At 40.6% G+C, this 26,249-nt stretch overlaps 1 protein-coding gene across 6 annotated transcripts in view; it reads left to right on the forward strand.

The window, feature by feature from the left end:
* Positions 1 to 26,249, forward strand: part of map4l (microtubule associated protein 4 like) — a 133,095-nt gene that overhangs the window by 98,640 nt on the left and 8,206 nt on the right. For 4 of the 6 annotated variants that reach the window (XM_042227104.1, XM_042227105.1, XM_042227109.1 and 1 more), the window contains 9 exons: positions 2,093 to 2,290; positions 6,373 to 6,481; positions 9,846 to 9,905; positions 10,515 to 10,771; positions 15,966 to 16,025; positions 22,081 to 22,173; positions 24,836 to 24,917; positions 25,002 to 25,111; positions 25,287 to 25,479. In XM_042227104.1, coding sequence (XP_042083038.1) covers positions 2,093 to 2,290; positions 6,373 to 6,481; positions 9,846 to 9,905; positions 10,515 to 10,771; positions 15,966 to 16,025; positions 22,081 to 22,173; positions 24,836 to 24,917; positions 25,002 to 25,111; positions 25,287 to 25,479 — 1,162 coding nt within the window. The remainder of the gene's footprint in view (positions 1 to 2,092; positions 2,291 to 6,372; positions 6,482 to 9,845; positions 9,906 to 10,514; positions 10,772 to 15,965; positions 16,026 to 22,080; positions 22,174 to 24,835; positions 24,918 to 25,001; positions 25,112 to 25,286; positions 25,480 to 26,249) is intronic. The other 2 variants (XM_042227106.1, XM_042227107.1) reach the window with 2 other exon arrangements.

A 26,249-nucleotide genomic window follows, 5' to 3' on the forward strand; every position in this document is an offset into this window, starting at 1 on the left:
CACACACACACACACACACACACACACACACACACACACACACACACACACACACACACACACACACACACACAATTACAACCATTTTGAGTTGCAATTTCACACACACACACACACATATATATATGCATATATATATAATATGTGTGTGAAATTTCACTGCAACTCAAAATGGTACTCAGTAGTATGCATGTCCCCCGTGTGCTTGTGTGCATGCTGCCAGTGAGATGGTATCCTGGGGGATCTCCTCCCAGATCAGGGCCAGGGCATCACTGTGCTTCTGGACAGTCTGAGGTGTAACCTGGCGGTGTCAAAGGGACTGAAACCTAATGTCCCAGAGGTGTTCTGTTGGATTCACGTCAGGTGAGCGTTGGGGTCAATCATCCTTTATTCTCCAGGATAAATTCTCCTGCTTGCATACTCTTACCACTTGAGGCCTGGCATTGTCGTCCATCAGGAGGAACCCAGGACCCACTTCACCAGCAGTGGGTCCAAGGATTTCATCCAGATACTTAATGGCTGCCAGGGTGCTGTTTCCCAGCCTGTAGAGGTCTGTGCCTGTCTTAATGGATATGCCTTCCCAGAGCATCACTGACCCACCACCAAACTGATGTTGAGCAACATGTTGAAGAATATTACAGACAGCAATATCTCTCCCTTAGAGATAGGGTGAGAAGTTCAGCCATCCGGGAGAGTCTCAGAGTAGAGCCACTGCTCCTCCACATCGAAAGGAGCCAGTTGAGGTGGTTCGGGCATCTGACAAGGATGCCTCCTGGGTGAGGTGTTCTGGGTATGACCCACTGGGACCCAGGACACGCTTGAGAGATTATATCTCTCTGGTGGACTTGGTGTTCCCCTGGACAAGCTGGAGGAGGTGGCTGGGGAGAGAGAGGTCTGGGCTTCTCTGCTTAGGCTGCTACCCTTGCGACCCGGCTCTGGATAAGCGGATGAAGATGGATAGATGGATGGACAAACAGTAATACAGCCCACTAGAGGATGTCAGGCCCTTGAGCCATCCAGTGTATTTCTGATTGTTTGGTCAGAAACATTCACACCTGTGGCCTCCTGGGGGTCATTTTGTAGTTCTGGCAGTGCTCGTCCTATTCCTCCTTAGACAAAGGATCAAATACCGGTTTTGATGATGGCTTAAGAACCAACCCTTTTCAGCTCTCCTAGAGTAACTGCCTGTTTCCTGGAATCTCCTCTATGCTCTTTAGACACAGTAAACCTCTGGCACTGGCATGTATTGATGTGCCATTCTGGTGGAGTTGGATATTCTGTGCTACCTCGGTAGGGTCCAGTTATTGTCTCATACTAGTAATAGTTACACTGAGGCTAGTAGTGACAAAAAAAATGTTCTTGACGAAAAATATCTTGACCTGTAAAACCATTTGTATTGCCTCAGGTTGTCTCATTGTTTCCCCTCTATTGAACCTGTTTCATTAATCGGTTTTAGCTGCTTTACTGTTAATGAAACAGGTGTATACATACAGAACAGAATTATATACATAATAGACTATCACCTTTGGAGTAAATGAGTATAAATTTAGGAGTAAAGAGAAAAACCCAAAGAACTTTAGTGACCAACTGGCAAATAAACCGCTTTCATACTGACATGTTCCCAGTAGGTAGCATTTAAGCTAACTGTTTACGTTAAAGCCACGAGGCCAGAGAGTTTTCATACAACTTTCTACATCATAAGCTTACACAAATGAAACTCACTGTCTACTAACTGCATGCTAGCTGACGTGTTTGTGAATCTGTCCAGTGTCTGACATTGAATTTCCATATTACATGCAGCTGTGGGCTACTGCTCATTTTATCTCATTTGAGGCCTGTAATTTCATTATTTAGTAATCATGACCTTTCTAAGCTGGTTATAAATTGCTTAGTCGGTTTTATAATTTATGGCCTGTTTTATGATTATCTATGGTTGCTGGCTGGGCTGCTATATCACGCTGTCATTGCAGTCATTGCTGAGTTCACTGCAGCTTTTTCTTTTTCTATCTGTCTTTCTTTTTCTTCCTTACTTTTCTGCGCTGTCCTCCTTTTTTTACTATTATTTTGGCTTCTTTAATTTCATAATCACCAGCCTAATGCAGGTTCCACCAAACCAGATTCTGCCAAATCACGCCCATCCACTCTCTCCACAAATGGCGAGGCCAACTCGGCCAAACGCCCCTCCCCCACCACTGCTTCAGCCAATAAAAAAAGCCCTGTACCCAAGGCAACTACACCTACTGCTGCCAAGCGGCCGCCAACAGCAACTAGCTCTGCTAAGGCTGCCAAGGTAAGTATAAGACACAAGGTTACACGTATTTCTTCAGTGCAAGCTATGTCTTTATTTGGTAACGACTGGATGACTCTCAGTCTACATTAATATCTAGATATGTATTTCAGAGTTATAAAATAGGATCCTTACATGCCATTTCACATTTTAAAATATATATTTCACCCATACATGAAAGATCGATGTAACCACCACTGCCCATTAGATTATGGCAGGGGCCTCCAACTCCAGTCCTCGAGAGCTACTGTCCTGCAGCTTTTAGATCTATCCTTGTTCCAACACACCTGAGTCAGATTAATGGCTTGTTACCAGGCCTTTGCCACCCTTGATGGCACACTGAAGAGGTAATTCAGCCATCTGAGGCTGTGTCCCAATTCAGAGACCGCACGCTTGAAGTATGCATTTTGAGTGCGATTACGTCACCGCCACGCGACGACGGCTGTCCCAATTCAAAGTGTACTCCAAATGCGCCGTCGATTTCCCCAAATATCAAGCGTGGTCCGTGTCACTACCCGATCTGTACCAGAAACCCGATTGATACCCAGCATGCGCAAAAGGTGTCTACTTCCGGTTGAAGCATTTTACGATAGTTATGGGTCAGAGTATCTGTTAAGATGTTAAGAATAATAATCTCTTAAAATGTTTCCAATAATGAAACATTTCAATATAATGTAGACAAAAACGAAAAATAAAAAGATAGTTACGGATCAGGACTCCCGATCCTTACTGCGCATGTGCAAAGTCGGACTGTACAAATCTGGTCTACCCGATCCGTACCGCGCATGCGCAGATGTTTTCTTCTTCTTCTGTTCATTTAATGGCAGTTTATTCCTCAGTGTACGAGGATACTGCCACCTGCTGACCGAGCGAATGAGCCCTATTGTAAACTGAATTAGCGTCATTACAAACGTGTGTTAAATTTGATTTAGTGATAGTCGAGTGTGTTTATGCTTGTCTGTGTGGAGAGGGTTGATTGGAATAGTGATGATGATGTCCGCTATCACTGTCAATGGTCAGTGAACACTTCATCTGACTGATGAATCTTCACGTGACATATTACAAAGTCTGTATTATTAATTAGGCGCCATTTTTCTTGTTTTACGGCGCTGTTGTTCAATCGGGGAACGCTCTGTGTTGAGGAGACAAGCATGCATTTGTTTGTATACGGATTATCTATTGTTTAAATGTCCCGGTAGTCGAAAAGGAGGCAGAGCTGTTGAGAAATACTAGGTGCTAACTGGGCGCTAACCGTATCATTCAATATGAGAGGAAGTGACCTAAGATTTGCGCATGTGGGGTACTGATCGGGTTTCCGGTATGGATCGGGTAGCTACAGTCAATGGTAGCGACAGTCCGGTGCACACTTCGTGGTCCCATATATCCCACAATTCATAGCGCAGCGGTGGGTGTGGATAATTTTACCGAAAAATACGGCAGACGGCAGAAGAAGAGTGAACTGTCAAAAGTAAGTACTGAATATGATGTCACTTACTTATGTGCGAATGTTTAATAACAAAGAACATTAAAACATTTCTGTTGACCACATGTTGGCAAAGTTATGTGACATTAGTGATGTTTGTACTTTCAGCGTTAACTTGGTTTTAAAGCCTCTACTTAAATATATATATATATTATATATATCTTACAGAGAATGTGATGATTTTATATAATTAAAAATATATATATAGTTGACCTTAATCTTACAGAGAATGTGATGATTTTTGGATAATTAAAGTCAGTCATATATCCACAAACACAACAAGCTGAAAGTCAGTGATGCTGCTCGGTTTGCAGTCCTGAATATCACGGCACAAGCAGGATTCACTGCACTGTTAATGTTAGCTATGTTATATTGCTGCCTCTGTTCGGTGGTGTCGAGCCAAACGGACTTTAACGTGTGTTTGAACGAGCTGACGGTTCACTCGTTAAGCTGAAAGAAAGATGCTTTAATCACAGAGTCACACATGTGTCCACTGTACCATCTGGGAACTCTTCTTGTTTACACTCGTAATAACACAAACACTAAATCCTCCTGTTTGTAGCAGTGTATACAGCTGAGACTGTCACCTGTCTGTCTGTCCTGCACTCTCTCTCTGTTTCTTTCTCTCTGATTGTGGAATAAAAGTATGAACATGTGTTTATAAGTTACACTTGTGTTTGAATCCTGCAGCTTATCACACATTTGATTTCCATGTGTGACAACTGCAAGTGTCCAGAGTGAGGACAGACTGAGGGACCCACTGCTGCACATCATCTGTGAGGCTTTGCAGCCCTGATGATCCACCAGGACAAACTCAGCAGTGTGTGAGGAAGAGGAGGAGGAAGAGCCAGCAGCAGCTGACAGATGGAGAGAATAGACAGACTGTTCCCTGTTTGTGAAGGACTGCTAGGAAAGTTTAACATAACTAATTGTCTGTCCTGAATCAGTCTTATTAGGTAATGTTCAAATAATGTTATCATCCCAGTGTTTTCAGTGTGGGAGAAAGTACTCAGGGCCTTCAAGTTACACACTATGAAAGGCAGCAACAAGTTTAATGATTCAGAAACCTAAAGTATGTATCAGCAGCAGAATGGAGCTAAAAATAAATGTTTGTTTCAGTTCTATGAAGCTTTGAGTATTTTGGATCAGTAGCACTGCTGTGTTTGTTGCATCATATTGCTGTAATTGTTTATATGCTTTATATATTCTGAGCTAAGTTGATCTATAGTGTTACATCATATTCTATAAGGATGTTATGTGTTTGTAGACTTTCTGCCCAGTTTGACCCATTTAGCAGAAGTCAGCCTGTTTAAGGCTCTGATATCTATTCTGTTGACTTAAAGCAGTTATGACATGGTCTGATTTTCTCACCCAATAAAGGAATATTTCATATATCAGTCTACTCTTCATTCTATCAGAAACAGTTATCACAGCTGTACATTTTCTTTTTACACATATATGTAAGCATTGAGCCAAATTGTAGTAATGCCAACATATTAAAGAACAATATTTGTCTCTTATGTATAATACATCTAGTATATACACTGTCACAAGATACTTGTGCTTTGAGTGAAGATTTAAGGTGATAGGAAAATTATAAACTGCAACTTGAATCTTTATTCAAGCTCACTGACAGTATATTTAGTATCATATTTTTATATATATATATATGTATATATATATATCATAATAATCTGACAATACTATAATATTGGCCATATTATATTTACATTACCACAGTGAGATGATTTAGTCTCATGAACAACATTAGCTAATTGTTATTTACTAACTAATCTTAAATGACTGTTCAGCACAGAAATGAAGCCCAACAATCATGTTTTACAGTCCTGTGGTCTCAGCCTCAGATACTCAACTAATCAAAGTGATGTCATGACAAAAATGAATGACCAACAAAACATTTTTCTCCTTCATTTCTGTCACACAAAGCTGTATGTAACGTTTCTCGCGGTTAGTATCATGGTTGCTAGGCAACCTGAACAGCGTGACGAAGGCTAGACCGTCCCATTTCACAGGCCTCTCTCTTCTGCACTTCTCGTACTTATAGTATGCACCGTACGTAGTACGCGTAGTGCTCGTACTTAAAGCGTGCAGTCTCTTAATTGGGACACAGCCTGATTCAGCTGTGTTGGAGTAGGGATGCATCTAAAAGCTGCAGGACAGTAGCTCTCGAGGACTGGAGTTGAAGATCCCTGGATTATGGACTCTGAAATTAAACATACTGTATAATCCTGTGGTCATGCTATTAATAATGTCCTCTTGTTGGCCATGCTTGGATGACACAGGTCTTCCACTGATTGAGAGCGTTTTCATACAAATCTTTTGCCTACTATCATTTTAAAAGCCCTGATTGTTCCATGTGGTTCCAGATATCAGCCACCATCTGTCGCAAATGTCCTTTTTAATCTCCCAATGTTAAAACCTTAGCCTCCTCTTTTCTCTTGTCACTTTCATTTTCTACTTGCATTTGGCTGCACTATAAAAGCCTGGAAAACACTCCTTATGCACACAGCAGTCATACACAAAGTCATACACGTAAAATTCAGGAACACAGCTGTTTATCTCTTCTTTGGTTTTTCTTCAGACTCCAGAAAATGGGGAAAAACGTCCACCTGTGCCAAAGGCCACGCCCGCTCCCCGTACAACTGCCAGTAAGAATGGCTCCTCTGCAACTGCTGCAGGCAAGACTGCAGGTACGAGGATACAGTGCAGCATCAGTTCCTTTGCTGCACCTGCAGCATATCTGACTGTACCGGTTTGCATGATATGAAATAAGATAAGATAAGATAAGATAAGATCACCTTTATTAGTCCCACACGTGGGAAATTTGTTTTGTCACAGCAGAAAGTGGACAATAGAATCTGCCGTTCCTTACAGTATCTCAACATATTCTCTGCAACAGGAAACTTCACTCGCTGCTCTAGCTCGAACAGTGACTTGCATTGCACACTGGCGCTGCTCCAGGCTGCATCAACAGGCTAACTGAATTGCTACCATATGTTAGACTTAATCAGATTCAAGTGCTGGCTTTTGAAGAGCCCAACTGGTATTTTTGTCTGCACATGACAAACAGTATCTCACCTCTCAGAGCAAGGGAGATATGAGCTTTTTGTGTGTACCCTCACACAATATGATTCAGTCACCCAGTTCACGGCAATAGGTGTTATGTGCTGCAGGGTTTATGTTTCATTTTAGCTGCATGAGTGCTCCATTACTCTTTGAGACTTTTGCCCCAGTGTCAACAGTTATGTCCAAGTCCATGATGTTTCTGTCACATCACAGCAGTATTACATACTGTGGCTTTATCAAAAACTGTACATACTGTTACTGGAAACTCATGTTATGCAGTTAACAAACTTCATGTCACCAGAAATTGTTGAGTTTCTGTCTGATTTTGCCTTTAAACAGTCAGCTCTGCAATATTGTAGAAAAATAAATATCTATGGGCAGAACATATCAGTTAAATAATCACATCCTTGCCAATAAAACCTAAAAGTAGGTGTGATAAATTCAAACTACATCATATAGAAACATATAATATAGTGATAAACAATAGTCTGCACTCACAAAGCTTAATTAAACACAATATTGACAAAACATTTTTAGTTTTAGTCTTTGATTATTTGATCAGTCTGTAAGTCAGCTGATTTGGTTGTCGGGTCTGTATAATCATATCTATTCTAAATGTATTTTACTTTGCCTAAATATTGCATGTAAATATAAATATTTGAAATACTACAAAATAAACTAAAATGATCAAAACTAATCCCAAAAGTAACCAAAACCAAACGACACAAAAAAAAATGTGACAAGTTCATCCAAGTTTTCTTGTCTTTCGGAAATAACAAGTAAGAAAACAACTCTACAGCAAGGTAAGAATGGCAGAGCCGTGATTTAGCACTTCTAAATTTACCGTGTGTTAGTACGGTTAACAGTTTTCTGTAACATCAGCTAGACAGGAGGTGACAACAGCAGTGAATGTACATGTCTATTCTTCACTCTCTTTATAGCTTCGATTTGGTGTCCACAGACTTGAGAATAAACAAATAACTCATGAGATGCTGAATATTGAAGTCTCAGCTCAAGTTAGTCATTAATGTTGTCTGTCATATTATTGGATCATTACTATAATTTAATGTGAAAAGAAGTGTCCTATTCAACAGGGTGTTATATATATATATATATTAGGGGTGCAGCAATACACAAAATTCACGGTTCGGTTTGATACTTTGGTGTCACGGTTCGATATTTTTTTGATACAAAAAAATGTTAATGCCTTTTTAATTTGTCATTTATTAAAATTATAAATATATATTGTCACTCAAAAGTACAGTTTTTAAATTTAATGTTGCTGAAACAACAAAATAATAAAAAAAATAAATCTATCTGATCGAGAAATCACTCATCTTTGGAAAAGAGAGTTTATTACAGAGAAATGGCTCTTTCCAAAATAAAAGCTATACTATACGCTTCTTCTGGGCTATATTCTCAGCAGCATATTAAACATATCAGGTCCCCATAAGGAGAATCACTGTGCTAACGGCTGTCTAAATGACTCGGGTAAAGTTTGTAGCATGCGTGCTTGTTGTTTTTGTCTGCTTCCACTTGTCTTTGCACTAGGATGATGTCGGCGTAAATGTGCAGTCATATTCGTTGTGTTCCCACTAGTGCTGTCAGCGTTAATCTGAAATGACGTTAACGCCACAACACGGCAAATCTTCGTTAACGAGCTACCGCGGATCGCCCCGTGCGTGGGGCTGGACGGCATCAACACGTTAACGAGCAAACTGCGCTAACGCACTAGTTCCCACCCATGTAATTGAGCATTGCGTGGCACATCCGACATACTGTTTATTTGTCCATGACGCGCTTACCTTCAGGGTCATACTTCACATGAAGACCAAAATAGTTCCAAAGGCCAGATCTGAATGTACGGAGCCCCGCAGGGGATATGGGAGAAAAAAAAATTAAGACGGACTTTTGCGAGATCTCGCAAAACAAACTCGGGATCTCGCAAAAGTTTTAGCCGCATTCTTCAGAGGCCGCCAGCTCGAAGCCGACCGGGAGGTCGAGGCACGATGTGCCGGGAAAGCGGTGTTCCTCCCGGCTGTAGTAGGTCTCGACCTCCCGTTAGCTTCGAGCTAGTGGGTGTCAGATCTCCAAAAACGTCGGAGCACTTTTGCAAATATGTGATGTCTTGTAAACCGAGCAGGTATCTGACGTTTACACAACTACATTCACGCCTCAAAATATCTTAAAAGTGTATTTTGTGACCCAGAAAGAGTAATATTACAACTAAGTAGCTGCTTGTTGGAATTCAACTTTTGCGAGATCTCGCAAAAGTTTTGCGAGATCCCGAGTTAGTTTTGCGAGTCCGTCTTAATTTTTTTTCCTCCCATGTCCCCTGCGGGGCTCCGTATGAATGAGGGTGGGGGAGGTTCAATTTGCCATGTTGCAACGAGCTTAGCTTCTGTCTCGCTAGCTTGCGCTGGCCTTAGTGCTCGACAGGCGGAGCAGTCGAACGCAGATCCACTGAGCTCTCAACACAGACAGCATCGTCAGAAGAAAAGTTGATAAAATAAATTTAAAATTTTGTATTGTTCGATACATATGCGTACCGAACCGAAAGCACTGTATCGAATGTCAATATCGATACGAGTATCGTTGCACCCCTAATATATATATATATATATATATATATATATGTATATATATATATATATAATATATATATAGTAATATATATATATATATAAAAAACTTAAAGGTGAGCATGAAAGCTGTAGGTGTGTATATATATATATATATATATATATATACACTCCTTTATGCTCACCTTTCCACTCTTTTTTACTTAACCTAATATATATTCTATATTCCTTTTTTTCCTCTTCTTTCTGGAGCATTAAAATAAGTACCCTAACTCCTAGCAACCTTAAGCCTATTTTTGGAACGGCTAGAGGGGCACCACCTGAGGCTGGAAATGCCTCATTATTTTTTTTGTATTGCTGCCTAAAAATTATGGTGAAAAACCTGTTTTCTGTTTTCCACTTACAGCCAACAAGAACGACAAAACTGAGAACAAGACCAGTGAGGCCAAGAAACCCAAGACTACACGTAAGAAACATAAAATACTTAATACACAAACAACACAATACACATGTTTTCATGCAGTTGTAAGTTAGTTTCACAGACATCCATGACGACAAAAGCTCCTTGGGTATTTCCAGTACTTCTTCTACCAGTCAGGTCCCTGTATCCACTTCAGGACCACTTTGAGGTATTTTATCAAAGCAGGGACCAGCATGGTAACACAAAATTCTGGGCCCAAACGTGGGAGAAGGTTACCACCAAAATTTCAGATGCAGCCCGAAAATTTTGTCCCCCATGATTTTATTCAAACACTGGCAGAAGTGTCACAACACTGATAGAACTGGGGTAATATAGAGCAATAAGTATGTTAGATTAAATAATTAAGCGACATATTTTATTGTATAAGCATTAAATGTAATAGAGAGAAAACCCCAACAATCAGACAAACCCCTGTGAGCAAGTACTTGGCGACAGTGGGAAGGAAAAACAATGCATACTTTCATTAAAAGTAAATGACATAGTGGTAGGCTTTTACATTTTCACAAATTTTACTATATTATACTAGAATATAAATTATTATACTATTATAGTGATATATAAATTATACTTATTATAATTTTTGTTTCTCTGTAGCCCGTCCTCGCCCAGCCTCAACCGCCGCTCCTGCTACCCCGGCTGCTTCCACCAATGGAGAATCCAGTGCCACTCACCGCCGTCGGGTCATCACCAAACCCCCTGTGCCCAAGCAGACTCCCCTGGATAAGAAACCAGCTGTTCCCCGTGCTCCCCGCACCCCCCGACCCATCAATGCTCCGACACCAGATCTAAAGAACGTCCGTTCCAAGATTGGTTCTACTGACAACATCAAGTACCAGCCTGGTGGAGGAAAGGTAAGACAAAGAGACAGCACAAGAGAGTACTATGAATAATTCAGGACAGTGATGTACCTGTCAAGATTCATGAATGAATGCTTTTCTTGTAACAGCGAATGATTTGGCGATGGGTGGTTTGTACTTTAAATAGCGCATGTGTGTTATACAGCATAATAACATGAATTAATTCCTTTACTCTGGGATTGAGATTGGATGTCAGAATATATTTAATTTAACCTCTGCATATTTCATAGCTAATTTACAGTTTTTCTTTTTAATTCCTGGTCATTCTGAAACAGATAACATTTTTTAAATAGATAAAAGTAGTGTTGAAAAATGCTGAATTCAAAGTATTTCAAGTGTTTTACCTTAAACTTAACTGTATAATAGGTCCTGGTACAAACTCTCAGAACAGCACTGCAAATCTTTCTCGCAGTAGAAGTTGATTTCCTGAAACATTGTAAATGTGTTCCTGGATCCTCATAATTCTGTACAAACAATGTCAGTGCCTGGAGTGCAGAAACGATCAGATGACTACATGCTCTGACTCTGCGGAATACACTGGATTCAGTTATATTTGCAGTGCCGTACAGCAGTGTCGTTGGCACGGTGAAGCTATGGTTAGACCTACAGTAGAGAAGAACACTAGTAATCAATCAATCAATTAAAGCTTTATTCGCCACATGCAGGTTGCCCTGCAGTGAAATGGGACACACACACACACACACACACACACACACGCCCCCGACCTTACACACACAACACAGACATTACATGGGGATACAAGTCGGACATCGGTAGCGTTACAGAAAAACACTGAAATGTATACTACAGTGGGAAAGTACGAGAGGAAAAAAAGAGACCTCTACTCAAATCAAATCAAAACACATCACTTTTATTGTCACATCACATGTGCAGGTACATTGGTACAGCACATGTGAGTGAAATTCTTGTGTGCGAGCTTCACAAGCAACAGAGTTGTGCAAAATACAATAATGTAAACAAGCAAAATACAAGAATGGCTACATCTGAAACTAATAAATATATGTACAATATATAATAGTATATGCATTTCTGGATGTGTATACTAAATATTTTTCTACGTGTGTGTAGAGCTGGAGAGCTTTGCAGTTGTAGGCGGTGCTGTTGCCGTACCAGGTGGTGATGCATCCAGTGAGGATGCTCTCAATGGCACAGTGATAGAAGGTCCTGAGGATGCGGGGGCTCATGCCGAATCTTTTCAGTCTCCTGAGAAAGAAGAGGCGCTGCTGCGCCTTCTTCACTGTTTTGTTTGTGTGTACTGACCACGTAAGATCCTCAGCCAGGTGTACGCCAAGGAACCGGAAGCTGCTCACTCTCTCCACAGCAGCGCCGTTGATGGTGATGGGGGTGTGTACTTCTCTGCACCTCCGGAAGTCCACTATCAACTCCTTTGTCTTTGCGACGTTGAGGGTGAGATGGTTGTCTTGACACCAGTGGGTCAGGGCGCTGACCTCCTCCCTGTAGGCTGTCTCATCACCGTTGGTGATAAGACCCACCACTGTAGTGTCGTCCGCAAACTTCACAATGATGTTGGAGCTGTTAGTGGCTGTGCAGTCGTAGGTGTAGAGTGAGTATAGGAGAGGGCTCAGTACACACCCCTGTGGAGCACCAGTGTTCAGTGTGACGGGGGAATGAGGTGATGCTGCCCAGTCTGACCACTTGGCGTCTGTCAGACAGGAAGCTAAGGATCCAGCTGCAGAGGGAGCTGCTCAGTCCTAGATCCTGCAGTTTCCTGTCCAGCTTCGAGGGAACGATGGTATTGAATGCTGAGCTGTAATCTACAAACAGCATTCTCACATACGTGTCTCTCTTCTCCAGGTGCTGTGAGTTTCTCCGTGATGTTTTTTACCTTCAATTCTGTGGTCTTTTCAGTCTTTTGCTCACAGAGCAGATTCTGAGACCTCACGACCCGCGTGTAATCCAGAGGTGTTGTTCCGAGTGGATTCTTCCCTGATGTAATCCAATATACGCTCAGAGGTGTTATTCTGAGCCTTCACTGCAGCCGTTAGCGCCTCCAAGCTCTTAACCATGCTGCCTTCAGTGAGCCCTTTCTGAGAAGCCACACCTCGTCCCATCGTTTCAATCCCAGCGGGCAGCCTTGGGGGGTTTGAACAGCCGGTTCCGCTTTCTTAATTCTCCGATAAGCCAGGGCCAAGCCAGCTCTGATCAGCAAGAACCCTGTTATCATGGTTCCGAATAGGTAGATATCTTCAGCGTCCGCGATCGACAGTCCCGCCAGGCACACGATCCTACATGTCTGCCACCCGTCCATCGTGTATCCGGCAGGGAAAGTCCCTCAAGGGCACTCGGGCTCTCCCGAGCCCAGACTTCTCGTTGAGAAAAGGGTGTCAATAGCATTCAGAGACCAGGTGATCAAATCCATAATTCTCTTTAGGTTTTAGAAACAGACTGTGAGAGAGTGTTCCAGGAAAGTGAAAAAAGCACGAGACAAGACAAGGACATAAGAAGCTAAGCAGGGAAGATAAGGGAGAGGAGAGGAGAAAAGTGCGACCGCCTTCGCTGAGAGCCAAACGAGAAGAGAGTAAGAGAGAAAAGCAATCCTCACATGAGCTACTGAGTGTATATAATTTGACACCATTTGAAATAACAATAACTCAGAAACATGTCACTTCTGCACTGTGGGCATTTTAAAGGGCGTGTACATGTTAACTGAGAAAATAGCAACTTTACAACTCTATATTCGTTTTCCAGCGTCCATCTAACATCAATCTTTTAACATATTCCTCTTTCTGAAATATCCAATTTTTAACAGCATCTTGCTGCAATGCAAATGTTCTGACAGATGATGTTCTATCTCAGAATGACATACAGAACAGGAAGCATGCATGCTACCTGTATTCCACCACCCTAAAGTTGCCCAGCATGTCATGACATGGATCAGAGACATGACTGTGTTGTCCATCTTCCTTCAATGTTATGTGACAGTGTGTCTAGAGGAAGGGGTGTGCCGTCGCTTTCAATCACAGGCATCATCCTCTCTCTGTCTGCCCTGCCATGTGAAATAATGTGTCCACTCTATCCATTATATCTTCTCTATTGTCCGTCAGAGAGTGGTTTTGCCTCAGAACAATATTGTGCTGAGAAAGTAGCCATTTTGGAAAAAGTGCAGGGATTTTTTTCTTTCTTGTTGGGAGTTATTGAGAAGTTTGACGTCTCTCTCAGACGTTTTGAGCTTACTAAAGCTCGAGCTGGAAATCAATTGGATAGGCTTGGAAAACAGAAGCAGGGAAATGGCTAATATGTCTTTTTTTACTTTAAGCAGTGAATGTTTTCTGTTTATGCACAGATAGTAGAAAACATGGACGTGGCTTCCAAATATGAAAAAAACAAAAAAAGCTAATGGGGAAGTGCCTCACGCTGTGTATGTAAAGTGCTCTCTATCTGAGGGCCAGCGGACAGTGATTTGCTGTCTGTTTACAGGTTAATAGGCTCGTTCACTTGTTTTGGTTCATACTGAATAAAAAATTAAGTCATTTTTATAAAACTTGGTCATATCATGATTCAAAATCGAGAATTATGTCTATTATAAAATCACAAGCTAATTGGCTAATAACTTGTCATTAACAAATGAGTGTTTCGCACCTACAGCTCCTGGTGGCATCGTCTTTTGTTTTGCAGCCATGAAAATGGTTGATGTCACACTAGCTACGTCCGTCGTAGTGTTAGCTAAAGAGTAGCAAAATACAGTCAGGCAAATTTACATACGTGCACACACAATGAAATCAGAATAAAATATGTTTATTCTTGAGCTTCAGAGGTTCTGGTAGGGTTGAATGCTAATAACTAAGCTAATGGGTTCAAGCTTTATGTTGATCATTCAGATAATCGAGGCTGATCAAGAACGTCTACTTTGCAAAATGTTGAATTATATTTAAATGCTCTCACAACTAACAGCTGCATTCCTCATACACTTGTTGACATTTTGTCCACTTGTTTGTATGTTTTTGTGTTTTTCTAGATAGTCAAAGTTAATTTGCGTTCTTTTGCACTAACTACATCGGTTTCATTTCCATGTGTCTGTATTGACCTTTTCTGAAATTGCAGATACAAAGTGTCTTTCTGTGCACCAAAATAGGTGCACAATGATTAACAAATATTTATGTTAATATCTTCCTTTCACATCCATTACTTTCTCCTGCCTGGTCATACTGCAGTGTTTGGTTGGGTGTTGTTGTATCCAGCATAGACGTCACCACTACTCCCATTCAGGGGAAAACAATCCATGCACCTTTTCAGCAACGCTTAACTTCCACAACCTGTAGCGTTTAGTCATGATTGTATGGCCAATTAAAGTTAGATTACTGTAGAAAAGGAGCTGTTGCTTTCTGTGCAAATAGTTCTGTGAAATTGCCCTGACCTTGTACTTTTCTGTGTGTAACAAAAGAGCAGTCGGAAGGGAAAATATTGCTATGAACTGTACTTAACCGCTCCATTCACTCTTTCAGGCATTGTGTTTCACAGGAGCATCTTCCCTGCTTTTCAAAACACGCTTTTACTCTTTGAAAGTTTCTTTACACAAACACATCGGCGCCCTGCATCATAATTACTGGCACTGACTCATTCAGTCTTTTGTGATACTAAATTGCTTATGTTTACATTTTCTATTCAGGAGGAGTTTATGTGACTAATAGCCTTTCCCACCTCAGTATTTAGCAATAATATCAGTGCTGTTTATGTGAGCAGTGGTACACTCCAGAAATGTGACATTTGATTTGTTGTTTTCAGACTGTATAAATAAGCCGACACTCTTTTTTTGTGATGGTATTTGATTAGCTTTTGTCACAAAAGAAAAATGTTACTACATTTGTACTAATGTCATGTTTTAAAAAGGCTCCATCTGTTCCAGTTTTCTACCATCTGAATGCACAATACTCCTGATCTTCATGCTAAATTGTCCCAAAAATAAATTCTAACATTTAACCGGTGCCACTACTATCAATTATATAATATTATTCATACACCCACACATTTGGTTAATGTATTTGGTTCTTTGGCTTCTTTTTTAAGTAGCTCTAACATCCATTACACTCACACAATTGGTCCAGGCATTTGCATTCTTTTGATCACACCCATGTCGTCCACCTCGTTGTGGTGTAGCATTTGGTTGGTTGGAGGTTGTATTGACCAGGGGTGCTGGTTGTCTCCTCAGGTCTCTTCCACCCCGAACAACAAGACATCAGACCCCTCCACCCCTGCTGCCAAGGCCAGAGTGAGTCCTTGCCATTGACACCTTCACACCCCAGTACATTCACCCTTCTGTATGCATTCATCACAAGCACCACCTGCTCAACATCTCGAACAACACTCCACCTTGCTGTTCATTCCTACATGCACCTGCATATTCTGTCTGTTGATACTAAAGCAGGTTTCATTGTATGGTATATTTGTAAGAGACAAGTATAAAAAACAACAACTCTAAGGCTAATTTCTAACACCAGTACCTTGATTAATAAGTGTAATTGTTTAAAATCATTATTGGACAATATCATGTTATGTCATTATTTCAGTTCTGGACAGGCTCTTACTGCGTTATATAAAGTTTTAAAATCTCAAATTTGCTTGGAGTAAACAGATCAGTGCAAAGGGAGTCTTGTAGTGTCTGACTTTACTCTTTCATGCAGTATATTCAGTGTGTTTATAATATTCTAGTGCAGTCTAAGAACTTGGTATGCTATTTTAAAATGTTTAAAATTCCCAATGATTTCTTGGCTTAACTTGGATTGCCTTAATATAGAGGCTTGTAGGTGCTTTAACAACAAATCTTGAATAACCAAGAGGTTATTCAGGTTCAAGAATGAGATAAAAAAAAGAGAAATGGCAACAGAAAAAGGATGAATCTGTATGCAAATGGTAAGCAATGTGCAATTTTATGGCGTTATTTTTGTGCCACTATTCTGAGCGCACATAAAAACAATTGCAGGTGCAAGTGTTGCATTTTGAGGAGAAATTTACTTTGAGCAAAGAAAAGCTAAATTTGAGTGAACAAAATTCATTGCTGCGTGCAAAAATTGTATTTCAGTGTTTGCTATTATCCACACACACACACAACAGCAGCCCCTCTCGCTCAGTTTTTGCATTTGCGCTTGCTCGCAATGTGTTGCTCGCGCTCTCAACATTTCTGCTCGTGCGCGCTCAACTCTTTCTCTACATCGTTATATTTGTGCCACAAAACCAGCCAATCACAGACTTGGATGCAAAAAAAATCTGATTGTCTGTTTTGGTCTCCAATCAGCTCGAAACGAGGCAGCGGCGGAGGAACACAGAGTGGCGGAGTTTGAAATAATACTCTTTCTGGGTCACAAAATAAACTTTTAAGATATTTTCATGTGAGAATGGTGCTGTGTGAACTTCAAATACCTGCTCGATTTATCAAGACATCACATATTTGCAAAAGTGCTCTAACGTTTTCAGAGTTACCCGAGGGGGGCTGCTATTGTGTGTGTGTGTGTGTATGGATAATAGCAAACACTGAAATACAGTTTTTGCACGCAGCAACTGCTGTCAGATGCATTCATCGGCAAATGTGGCTGCGTTGGTCACTCTTGCATGAACAGCCTACCCAAGCTACCCGATCTTGGACCGGTTCGCTCACCAACCTATGAGCGAACCGGTCCAAGATCACACCTCCAGAGAGCCGTGTGGGGTTCTTCCACATGCTACTGAGCCCCCCCCCCGGTTGTTAAATTGATAAATTGTCAGTGTGTCTTGTTTTTTCAGACTTCAATCACCCAATCCAATAAACAACACCAAACAAGAGTCAATAGCAGAATAAGCTGTCTGGCTTTGTCAAGTTTTTCATGGGTGTGACACACAACCCAACTGCTGCTCTACCCACAAATGCTTTGTTCTTACAAATGTGACACCATTTAATGGGAAATAAACAGGCTTTCCATTGATATAAGATTTATTGCCAAGAAGCACTGTTAGAAACAAAGAAATAATCAACCGAACACAAATTCACTTACTCTTTGTGCTAAGATTTATCCACTGCAATGAATACAGAACATGGGTAGTATAACAGAGTGTGTACCATTAGCTACAAAAGCTAGAATACATGATATGTGTACAAATACAAAATGCAAATTAATCTCACGCATTATCTTTGGCTGAAATTGATGTTGCATTCTTTGAAATGTGGTCTCCTCTCATGGATAAGTGTCACTTGGTTGCCACTTTTTAGCGGTAATTTACTAAAATATTTTCATCATCCTGCTTCTTTATCTAGCATAGCATGAGAATCATTAGAAATTAAGGAGACATGATGAACGAGAACCATGCAGCTGCTTGAAATCAATTAGGATATTTATGATGTGCTATCTGTGAGGAATACAAACTGAGGAGTCTGCTGCTTTTTGTCTGTGTGTTTGTGTGTGTTCGTGCTTACGCATTAAGTGTATGTGCACTCACTGCTCAGTGAGTCATCCTTTGCTGGTGCCACCTGCGTCATCATGCCATTTTCATCCTGGAGAAGCAACACTAAGACAGAGACAGAGAGAATGGAGGAAGGCGTCTTAGGCTTGCTGCAGGGCTTTTTTACAATGCAGCGACAGAGCCAATCAAAGTGATATCACACAAACAGGTTGGTGTTAGCTTATATAGAAGCAGGACAGGGTGGCTGCTTTTGATTCTTCATCATCAAAGTGGCTTATCTGCAACATCTTAAAAGCTTTGACTATTTTACCTGAGAAAGTTTTGGACACACTAGTGAGTCCAAAGTCCACAGTCCACAGTCCTTAGGCTGTGAAAAAGATGAAGACATCAAAGGGCAGCCTATTATTTCCATTTCTGGCTCTATATTTTTATTTTGGGAATTTACTAGAGTAGCTTTGAATGATTCACAATTCAAAATAATCCTTCTTTATCATATACTGGACCTTGGTGCAGCCCCTTAGTTTCTCAGCTGTCTGCAAGTGACAGATGATTGAAATTTGCTGTGTCGCCACGGCCATGCTTTTTGACGAAAACTCAAAAACTCCACATTATGACCCAGGTTTGTAGTTGAGACTAACCAAATATGAAGTTGGTCCTACAAAAAAACAAGGAGGAGTTGGCAAAAGTATAACACCATGAATAATCTCCTGAAATGCCATCTTCAATTCAAAGGGCAAAATTTCATGAGTTTTCAAGCAGGTTAAAGGCCTCAAAAAGCCATTAGAAGTGATTACACGTTTCATGCTCCGGCCATAATGATAGTAGTTGGATTAATTCTTATTAAAAGGTAATTAAAAATGAAAGTTTATTTATGAAGGGTATTTTTTCAAGTCAAGTGGCTTTATTGTCATTTCAACCATGTGCAGTGGTAGTCACAGTGAAACTAGACTGCGTTCCTTCAAAATTACGGTGATTTATATAACAGGCAGTCAACACAGGGAGTGCAAAAAAACAGTGCAACACCAGGCAGAACAGAACAATCCCACATAGCAAAATTGGTATGGATCGGATCTGGCCCACACACCGCAAAGAATGATGGCCCTTTGGTGGCCCAGATCTGGTTTGCCAGATGTGGCCCACACATGGACCAGCAGCAGACACACTGTTGGTCCTGTGCTGGCCCAGAACAGTTTCAGCTCTGGCCCCAGATGTCAGCCTAATATGTACCTTAATCAAGACATGTAATAACAACATGCGCCAGAATATAATAGTGGAAAAGTAACATGAAGAAACTCTGTTCAGACAATGAATGGATTGATTCTTATATAGCCCTTTTCACTATCCCAGATTACTGAAAGTGCTCTATGCAACATGTCACATTAACACACTTTGTCTAAACTGAGTGCTTCCTAACTACATTCATACTCTTGGCATGCAGACTGGAAGAGCCAGGGATCTTACCACTACCCTTCCGATTAGTAGGTGACCGGCTCTACCTCCTGAGCTACAGCCACACAATGGTAAACATGAGTAAACCCTCACTAGGTTTTGGATAAAGTTTACACTCACAAACCTGTCAAACCTGCATTTGAAACGTTGGCTACCATAGCAGTATAGTATTGCAACATGGCATTTGGGTCTTCTAACTAAAACAGGAAAATAGGAACATAACTAGTGCCATCAATGCCAGACCTGGCACACATCTGGTTGACATGCACCAGTCAGTCAGAAGTGCCAGCTTGATGCTGGATCCGGGCCAGACCTGTTTTCTATGAGCCTGGGCCACATAAACCAATCCACAATCGGGCCAGATGTGACATGCCATCACATAAATGGTGCCATCTATGCCAGGCCCATATCTGGATGACATATGTCTTACCATGCCAGAAGTCAGCCAGCAGTGCCAGCTTGATACCAGATCCGGGCCAGACCTACTTGCTACATGGGATAGAGATACAAGACAGTGCAAACACAACAACAATTTAAACATGCATTTCACTGACAGAAGTTTCACTGACAAATGCAACTGCATGGCAGGATGCTGTAAACGGACCAAACTTCAGTCAGGAGAACAACTGAGATAATCCATCCACAAAACAAGGTTAGTCATTAATATACTGCTGCATGGGCTGGGCTGTAGTTACATCACAAGGGTTTAAAAACTGAGCTTTAAAATGTTCAGTGGTAATAAAAACCGAGAGAGGCCTGTTTTTAGGGGCTTGTTCAGATTAAACAGAACAAGATACAAATCAATTATAACATGTTAAAAAACATGTTTAGAAGTGACCAAAGTCACATTTTGGCAGGTTGAGTCAAGTTTGCTTTGCTCAAAAATGTCTTTTATCTGCAGCATATTACTCAGCCCCAATTCAGAATATAAACCCAGAGTGTCCAGATAGGCTTCACACCCAGAGAGACCCGCAAGGTTCAGTTTTAACCAGCCTGATCAAGTTTAGTTATTCATTGTGCACTGCAAGCCCACTCTACACAATACTCCATCCTAAGCAAAGGGTATCATTCAGGCTTTGTCATGCTGTTCACTTTCTGGAATCAGTACAAATCTGATCTGACTTATTAGATTTCTCACTAAGAGGCAGGGAGAATCCAGGTTACTTAACTCTGAATTGTTTAACCTTCCCTGTATCGGTCAGCACTGGATGGCACTACCACAGGTAGAAGCAAACTTTACTGGTTGATCACAGGCCATCTACTGAGGGAGATTCAAGATTCAATGTCACATCAATCGGATCACTGAGCTCTTTGGCCCCACAGTATGGTATGCCTTCAACACATTAATTTTAGGACAGCCTCCTTTTGCAGTTTGAGGTTAGCGATCAGGTAGGTTCTCAGTCATCCAGGTCATGGTAGTCTAAGGAGCTTGGAAGGAAAGTGACTGGACTTCTTAAAGTTTCATGAACCCCCAAAAAGCAAACGGCATCAGATTTAAATTGGATAAGTATAATTGTTTTCTACTTATACCTCAAACCTATGTCTATGGTGTATGGCAAAGACACTGCAATAATTCAGAGAAAACTCTAACATCAGACAACCTGTTATGAGCAAGCACTTGGCAACAGTGGGAAAGAGAAACTCCCCTTTAACAGGAAGAAGCCTCTGGCAGAACCAGGCTCAGGGAGGGGCGCCATCTGCCGCAGCCAGTTGGGGTGAGAGAAGAAAGACAGGACAAAAGAAATGCTGTGGAAGAGAGCCAGAGATTTTTACATTTCAGTTATGTATCTCATTTGTAGCCAAAGCTGAAATACTAAGGAGAGAAGCTGACCATATAACATGTTCTTCCAGCTTGTAGTGTACTGCTGAAAGCACTTCAGACAGAACAACAGGTCTTTCTGCAAACTAGTCTATTTTTGAATCTTTTTAAAACCACCTTGTGCCCTCTGTTGTTCTGAATCTGTCACTTGCGGTTGCTTTTTTGCTTTGCTTTTAGCAGCATGTGTTAACACAAAATTACTGTCCACGGCACTCTTGCATGTACTCTCTCTCATCTTTGAGTGTTTGTCTTATGCTTTTTTTTGTAGCTATTGCTGTTTATGGAAGCGCTCTGTTGTTATTCACTCAGTATTCTCATCTTTTGCTAATTATGCATTCATTTTTGTAAGAATCTGCATTGATTCTTTCTAAGAATGTTTCCCATTAACATTCTCATTTTGATGGTTTGTCACATAATGTACCAAAAGCATTTTTGCTGTCTCATGTGCAAACCATCAATGAGCTTCTATAAAAAATGAATAGCAAAAAGTCTTCCATACTTACAGTACAAGGCTACTCTGTTTCCTGTCAACTAAACCTGCCAGCTGATCAGCTTTCTTTCTTTCTTTCTGTCTTTTTTTCTTTCCTCATGTTGCTTGTCTGTGTGTCTGCCTGCTTGTCTTTAGGTTCAGATAGTGCACAAAAAGCTGGACTTCAGCCACGTCACTTCTCGCTGTGGCTCCAAGGACAATATCAAACATGTCCCTGGAGGTGGCAATGTAAGTACTCCTGAAGCTGGAAGGAGACTCTCACATTTTATGCTAATTTAACCTAATTTGGACTATCTTGCTCAAAAGGTTGATCAGTTGGGAATGCCCCTTGTGCCTTGTACTCACCTAGCAGGTGTATTTGTTACAAAGAGATAAAATGGGAATTTATGTTCTTGGTATGTAAATCAGGTCCATCGTTGGGGGATGCATATTGAAATGGGTCCTTATTTACACATTCATACAGTATTGCTCTTGCAAAACAATATTCCTGTTCCTGTTTAAACAATTGCCAGATAATCTCATAATCTCATCGTAAGAAATTGAATCAGTCTGACTTATAAACATTGTACTGTCCTCCGGTGTTCTCTGATTGGATCTCTTCAAACAAATTTAGTAAATAGGAGCACCCATAAGATCTGAGACTGACAAAAATATTTACAAGGTTCAATTCCAAAAATGCACTTTGCGGTTTTGCCTCTTGGTTTAGTTTAACGTTCAGTAATTGAACTGACCGCAGGTGCTCATGCCTACCCTTTCAGGACTTGTTTCTAGCTGGTCTGAAAACCTGCTTCACTATCGCCATCTCGCACAACCACAGAGTATATACAAAATATTAATTTAGTCTCCAAGTTAAGCCACTGTAGAAGAGCCTTTAAACCTCTAATGGCCATCAGGGGGCAACTCCTGTAGTCGAAAAAGAGGTCTGATTGTACAGAAGTCCATTAATACATTAACCTGCTGCTAACTGATGAGATTATGTTCTCAATTTAGAGTAAAACAGTTGATAAAGCAGGGTATAACAGCCAGATTGTCGAATCTGATGAATGAAAACCAGAGTCACTGTGACTGTTTCCATCTTTCACATACTGTAGTCTATCCTCAAAACCACCACTTTGCTCTGTCAGCTCAAATAAACTGGGGTTTTTTTTCAGTGTGGGGACATGCAGTCATACTAAAAGGTCATGGTAAAAAGAAAGTATACTTTGTGTCATTTTTACTTACTAGTGCTTACCAACTAAAACAATCATTTGGAAGTTTATTGGGATTTGTCTGTACACAGCTCTCTTAAGATCTGTTATAGATTTGCTGGTTTGCTTGGGATTATTGTCCTTTTACATTAAATCAATATGGCCAAGAATTAGCTGTAGCAGGCCTCATGTTTGACTCTAGAATACTTTGGTATGTAGAGCTTTGTGGTTGACTCATGGTGACGACATGGTGCCCTGAGGCCTGTACTATGAAGCAGGATTTAATCTTATCAAGGTAACTTCAGCGTTCATCCTGAGTTTTCTATACTAAGAAGATTATTCATTTCTTACTGGAGTATATTGCCATAGAAACTTATGCTGTGAACTTGAACTGCGAAGAAGCTGGTTATTTTCAGATTAGAGATCAACAGGTATGAAATCACCACTTGCTGACCAACAGCATTCCCCGAAGGCTCTTTGGACCTCTGCTGTGAGAGTTTGAGGGTTTAACATTTTTCAGCTGCATCTAAAGTCTTCGCATTTCCCTCATGAGCATCAATATTAAACATAGGTTCTTAGATACAACTTAGCATTACTAAAACACAATACACAGACATATCAAGTTTGTACATAGACTAGGCCTAGCCTTTTTTATCTTTAGTCTTTACTCTCAAACCTTTAAACAGCACTGAGTCTCCAGGTGAGAGATTTAAAAACTAAAGCTGTTGGGAGCAGGTTATGTTGAGAGTGTTGGTTGAAAATCATCTGGATGTTTTCACTGTTTCTTTTAGTTAAAGCATGTTTTATACATGATGTGATACAGTTTCTATGCTGGGGGTTACATTTTACATCTGCAAGCTGCTGCACCTTAGTAGAACCACTGAATGAAGCACAAACTGTGTCGCATTGTCTTGGAGATGTGCATGAATTCATTTGGTGATGAAATGTTACAGTGGATAAAATAATTATTTGAGCTCGCTCACTTAAAAAAGACATAAACACTGTCTAATTTTTATGGTGGTTTCATTTTAATGGAAAGAGACAGGATATCAAGGCAAAATCCAGGAAAAAAAACACCAGCATTTACATTTTCTGTATTTACTTACATCACTGATGTGTTTTTATAGTGGAAGATGACATTATGAATATTTAAACTGACTTTTAAGGATTTTAACTATTTGTTTCTATTCTTTAATATCCGTTCACATTAGGGTAAGCTACGGGTCCAACAAAAGGTTTTGACAGTTTGTGTTATTAATAAAATTTTATCAGCAGAGTTATGGTCATCTCATTCTCCAGTCTGTCATCTTATATGTGAATCTGACTGATTTTAGCACATGTTGTGAGGCAGGTCATCGTGCCAGCTGCCAACTCTACAGTCATGGTGTGACTAGTTACAGCTCGTCCTGATTTATCTGCACAAACGGAGCGATGAAGAACAAAACAAAAAGGCACCTTCTAAAATAATGAAACAGGTTAAAACAGGAAATCAAGCATGATTGGTAAAAAAAAGCTGTGAGTCAATTTCACATACTCTGTTGCATTGTCAGGAATGTCATGCCTCTATATGAATGCGGCAGATGCAGTATAATGAATGATAGCGATTTTCTAAAGTGGCCTTGAGTGGACGCTGAAGTGAAAGTTGCATTGTACTGAATGACGTAGAATATAAAAAGACAAGATTTTTATGTACTCCACCCCAGGTGCAGATCCTGAATAAGAAGGTTGATGTGAGCAAGGTAACATCCAAATGTGGCTCCAAGGACAACATCAAACACAAGCCAGGTCCATCCCAAAACATTTGTGCTTTTTCTTGCCATTAAACCCAAATGGCATCATATTAATTTTTCCTTATTTTTTTAATCCCAGGTGGTGGTGATGTGAAGATTGAGTCTCATAAGCTAAACATTAAGGCTAAGTCTAAGATTGGATCCGTGGACAACGTGGGGGCAGGAAATGGACAGACCAATGGACAAAAGGTCACTCTTAAACACAGTTAAACATGTGTTAGCAGCTCACAGAAAATTAGCTTTTGTGGTTCTGCTGATTCATTGTGCCACTACTGGCCACCATGTGCCACCATGAGTTTTCAAACTTTGTATGCCCATGTTTCTGTCTGACCCCTACGAACTGTGTGTTTATTTTTGGCTGCAGGAAGAGAAAACTGAGCAGAAAACATCATCACCCCCAAGTGGGACTCAGACAACAGGACCAGGAGTCACTGCTAAGGCAACAGCACCTGGAGGTGTTGCTAAGGAGAACAGCATGAAGGAAACCACACCCACTCCTTTTGGGGGAGATGGACTGAGGGAGCCCCTCAGTGCAGAGAAATGCATCACTGAGACAAGTGGGTGTAAAGGCACACACTCACACACACTGGCTCCATTTTTTATTGAGAATACATACAGTTTACAATTATGACAGGTGTGCTACTGAAGTGCCAAATAAATGAGAATAGGGTTCTTAATCCTAGCCAGTCACTTCACGCTATGCTACTCATATCTGCGAACCCTTAATATGTAAATGTAGGGACTTCAATCTGGATGGTTCATGTGTACAACTATAAGAAATCTAAGAAATTTTTTTTATTGTTCCTTAAAGCTTTTAATGCTGTAGCTAACACCTGTAAGCTAATGTTAACAGTAAGTTGTGGGTAAAAACTCTTTCTTCTGCTCACTTTTTAATGTTTTCCATTGTACAGTTGAAGTGACAATTACACTGTTATAACTTTGTTTGAAAACAATCAATAGATAATTTAACCAAGATTTCTAACTTTTTATGTATTTTTCCAACGCCTGGCTGGAGCAAACCTCTCCAAAGTATTACAATCCCATCTAATGCTGCTTCAGTATATAGGAAAATCCACAGCTTAAATGGCCTACTGTGTCACTTATTAGCAATATGTAGCTTGAAAGTCACTGCTCTGAGAATTTGCAAAAACTCAATTGTAGTGTATTCTGTTGCATTCACTCTGTTTCTGTTTATACTGTGGATATAACACTGCTACTGAACCGCAAATGCCTTGCTTTGAATCAAGGATTTTCTTTAGTTATTTATCTGTGTCACCTTGTACCACCCAGGCATAATTTCTGCCTGAGCTATTTTGATAGTGCTTTA

This window comes from Haplochromis burtoni, unplaced genomic scaffold (genome assembly GCF_018398535.1).
Source record: "Haplochromis burtoni strain Fernald_Lab_line unplaced genomic scaffold, NCSU_Asbu1 Contig_243, whole genome shotgun sequence".
Taxonomy (NCBI): Eukaryota; Metazoa; Chordata; class Actinopteri; order Cichliformes; family Cichlidae; genus Haplochromis; species Haplochromis burtoni.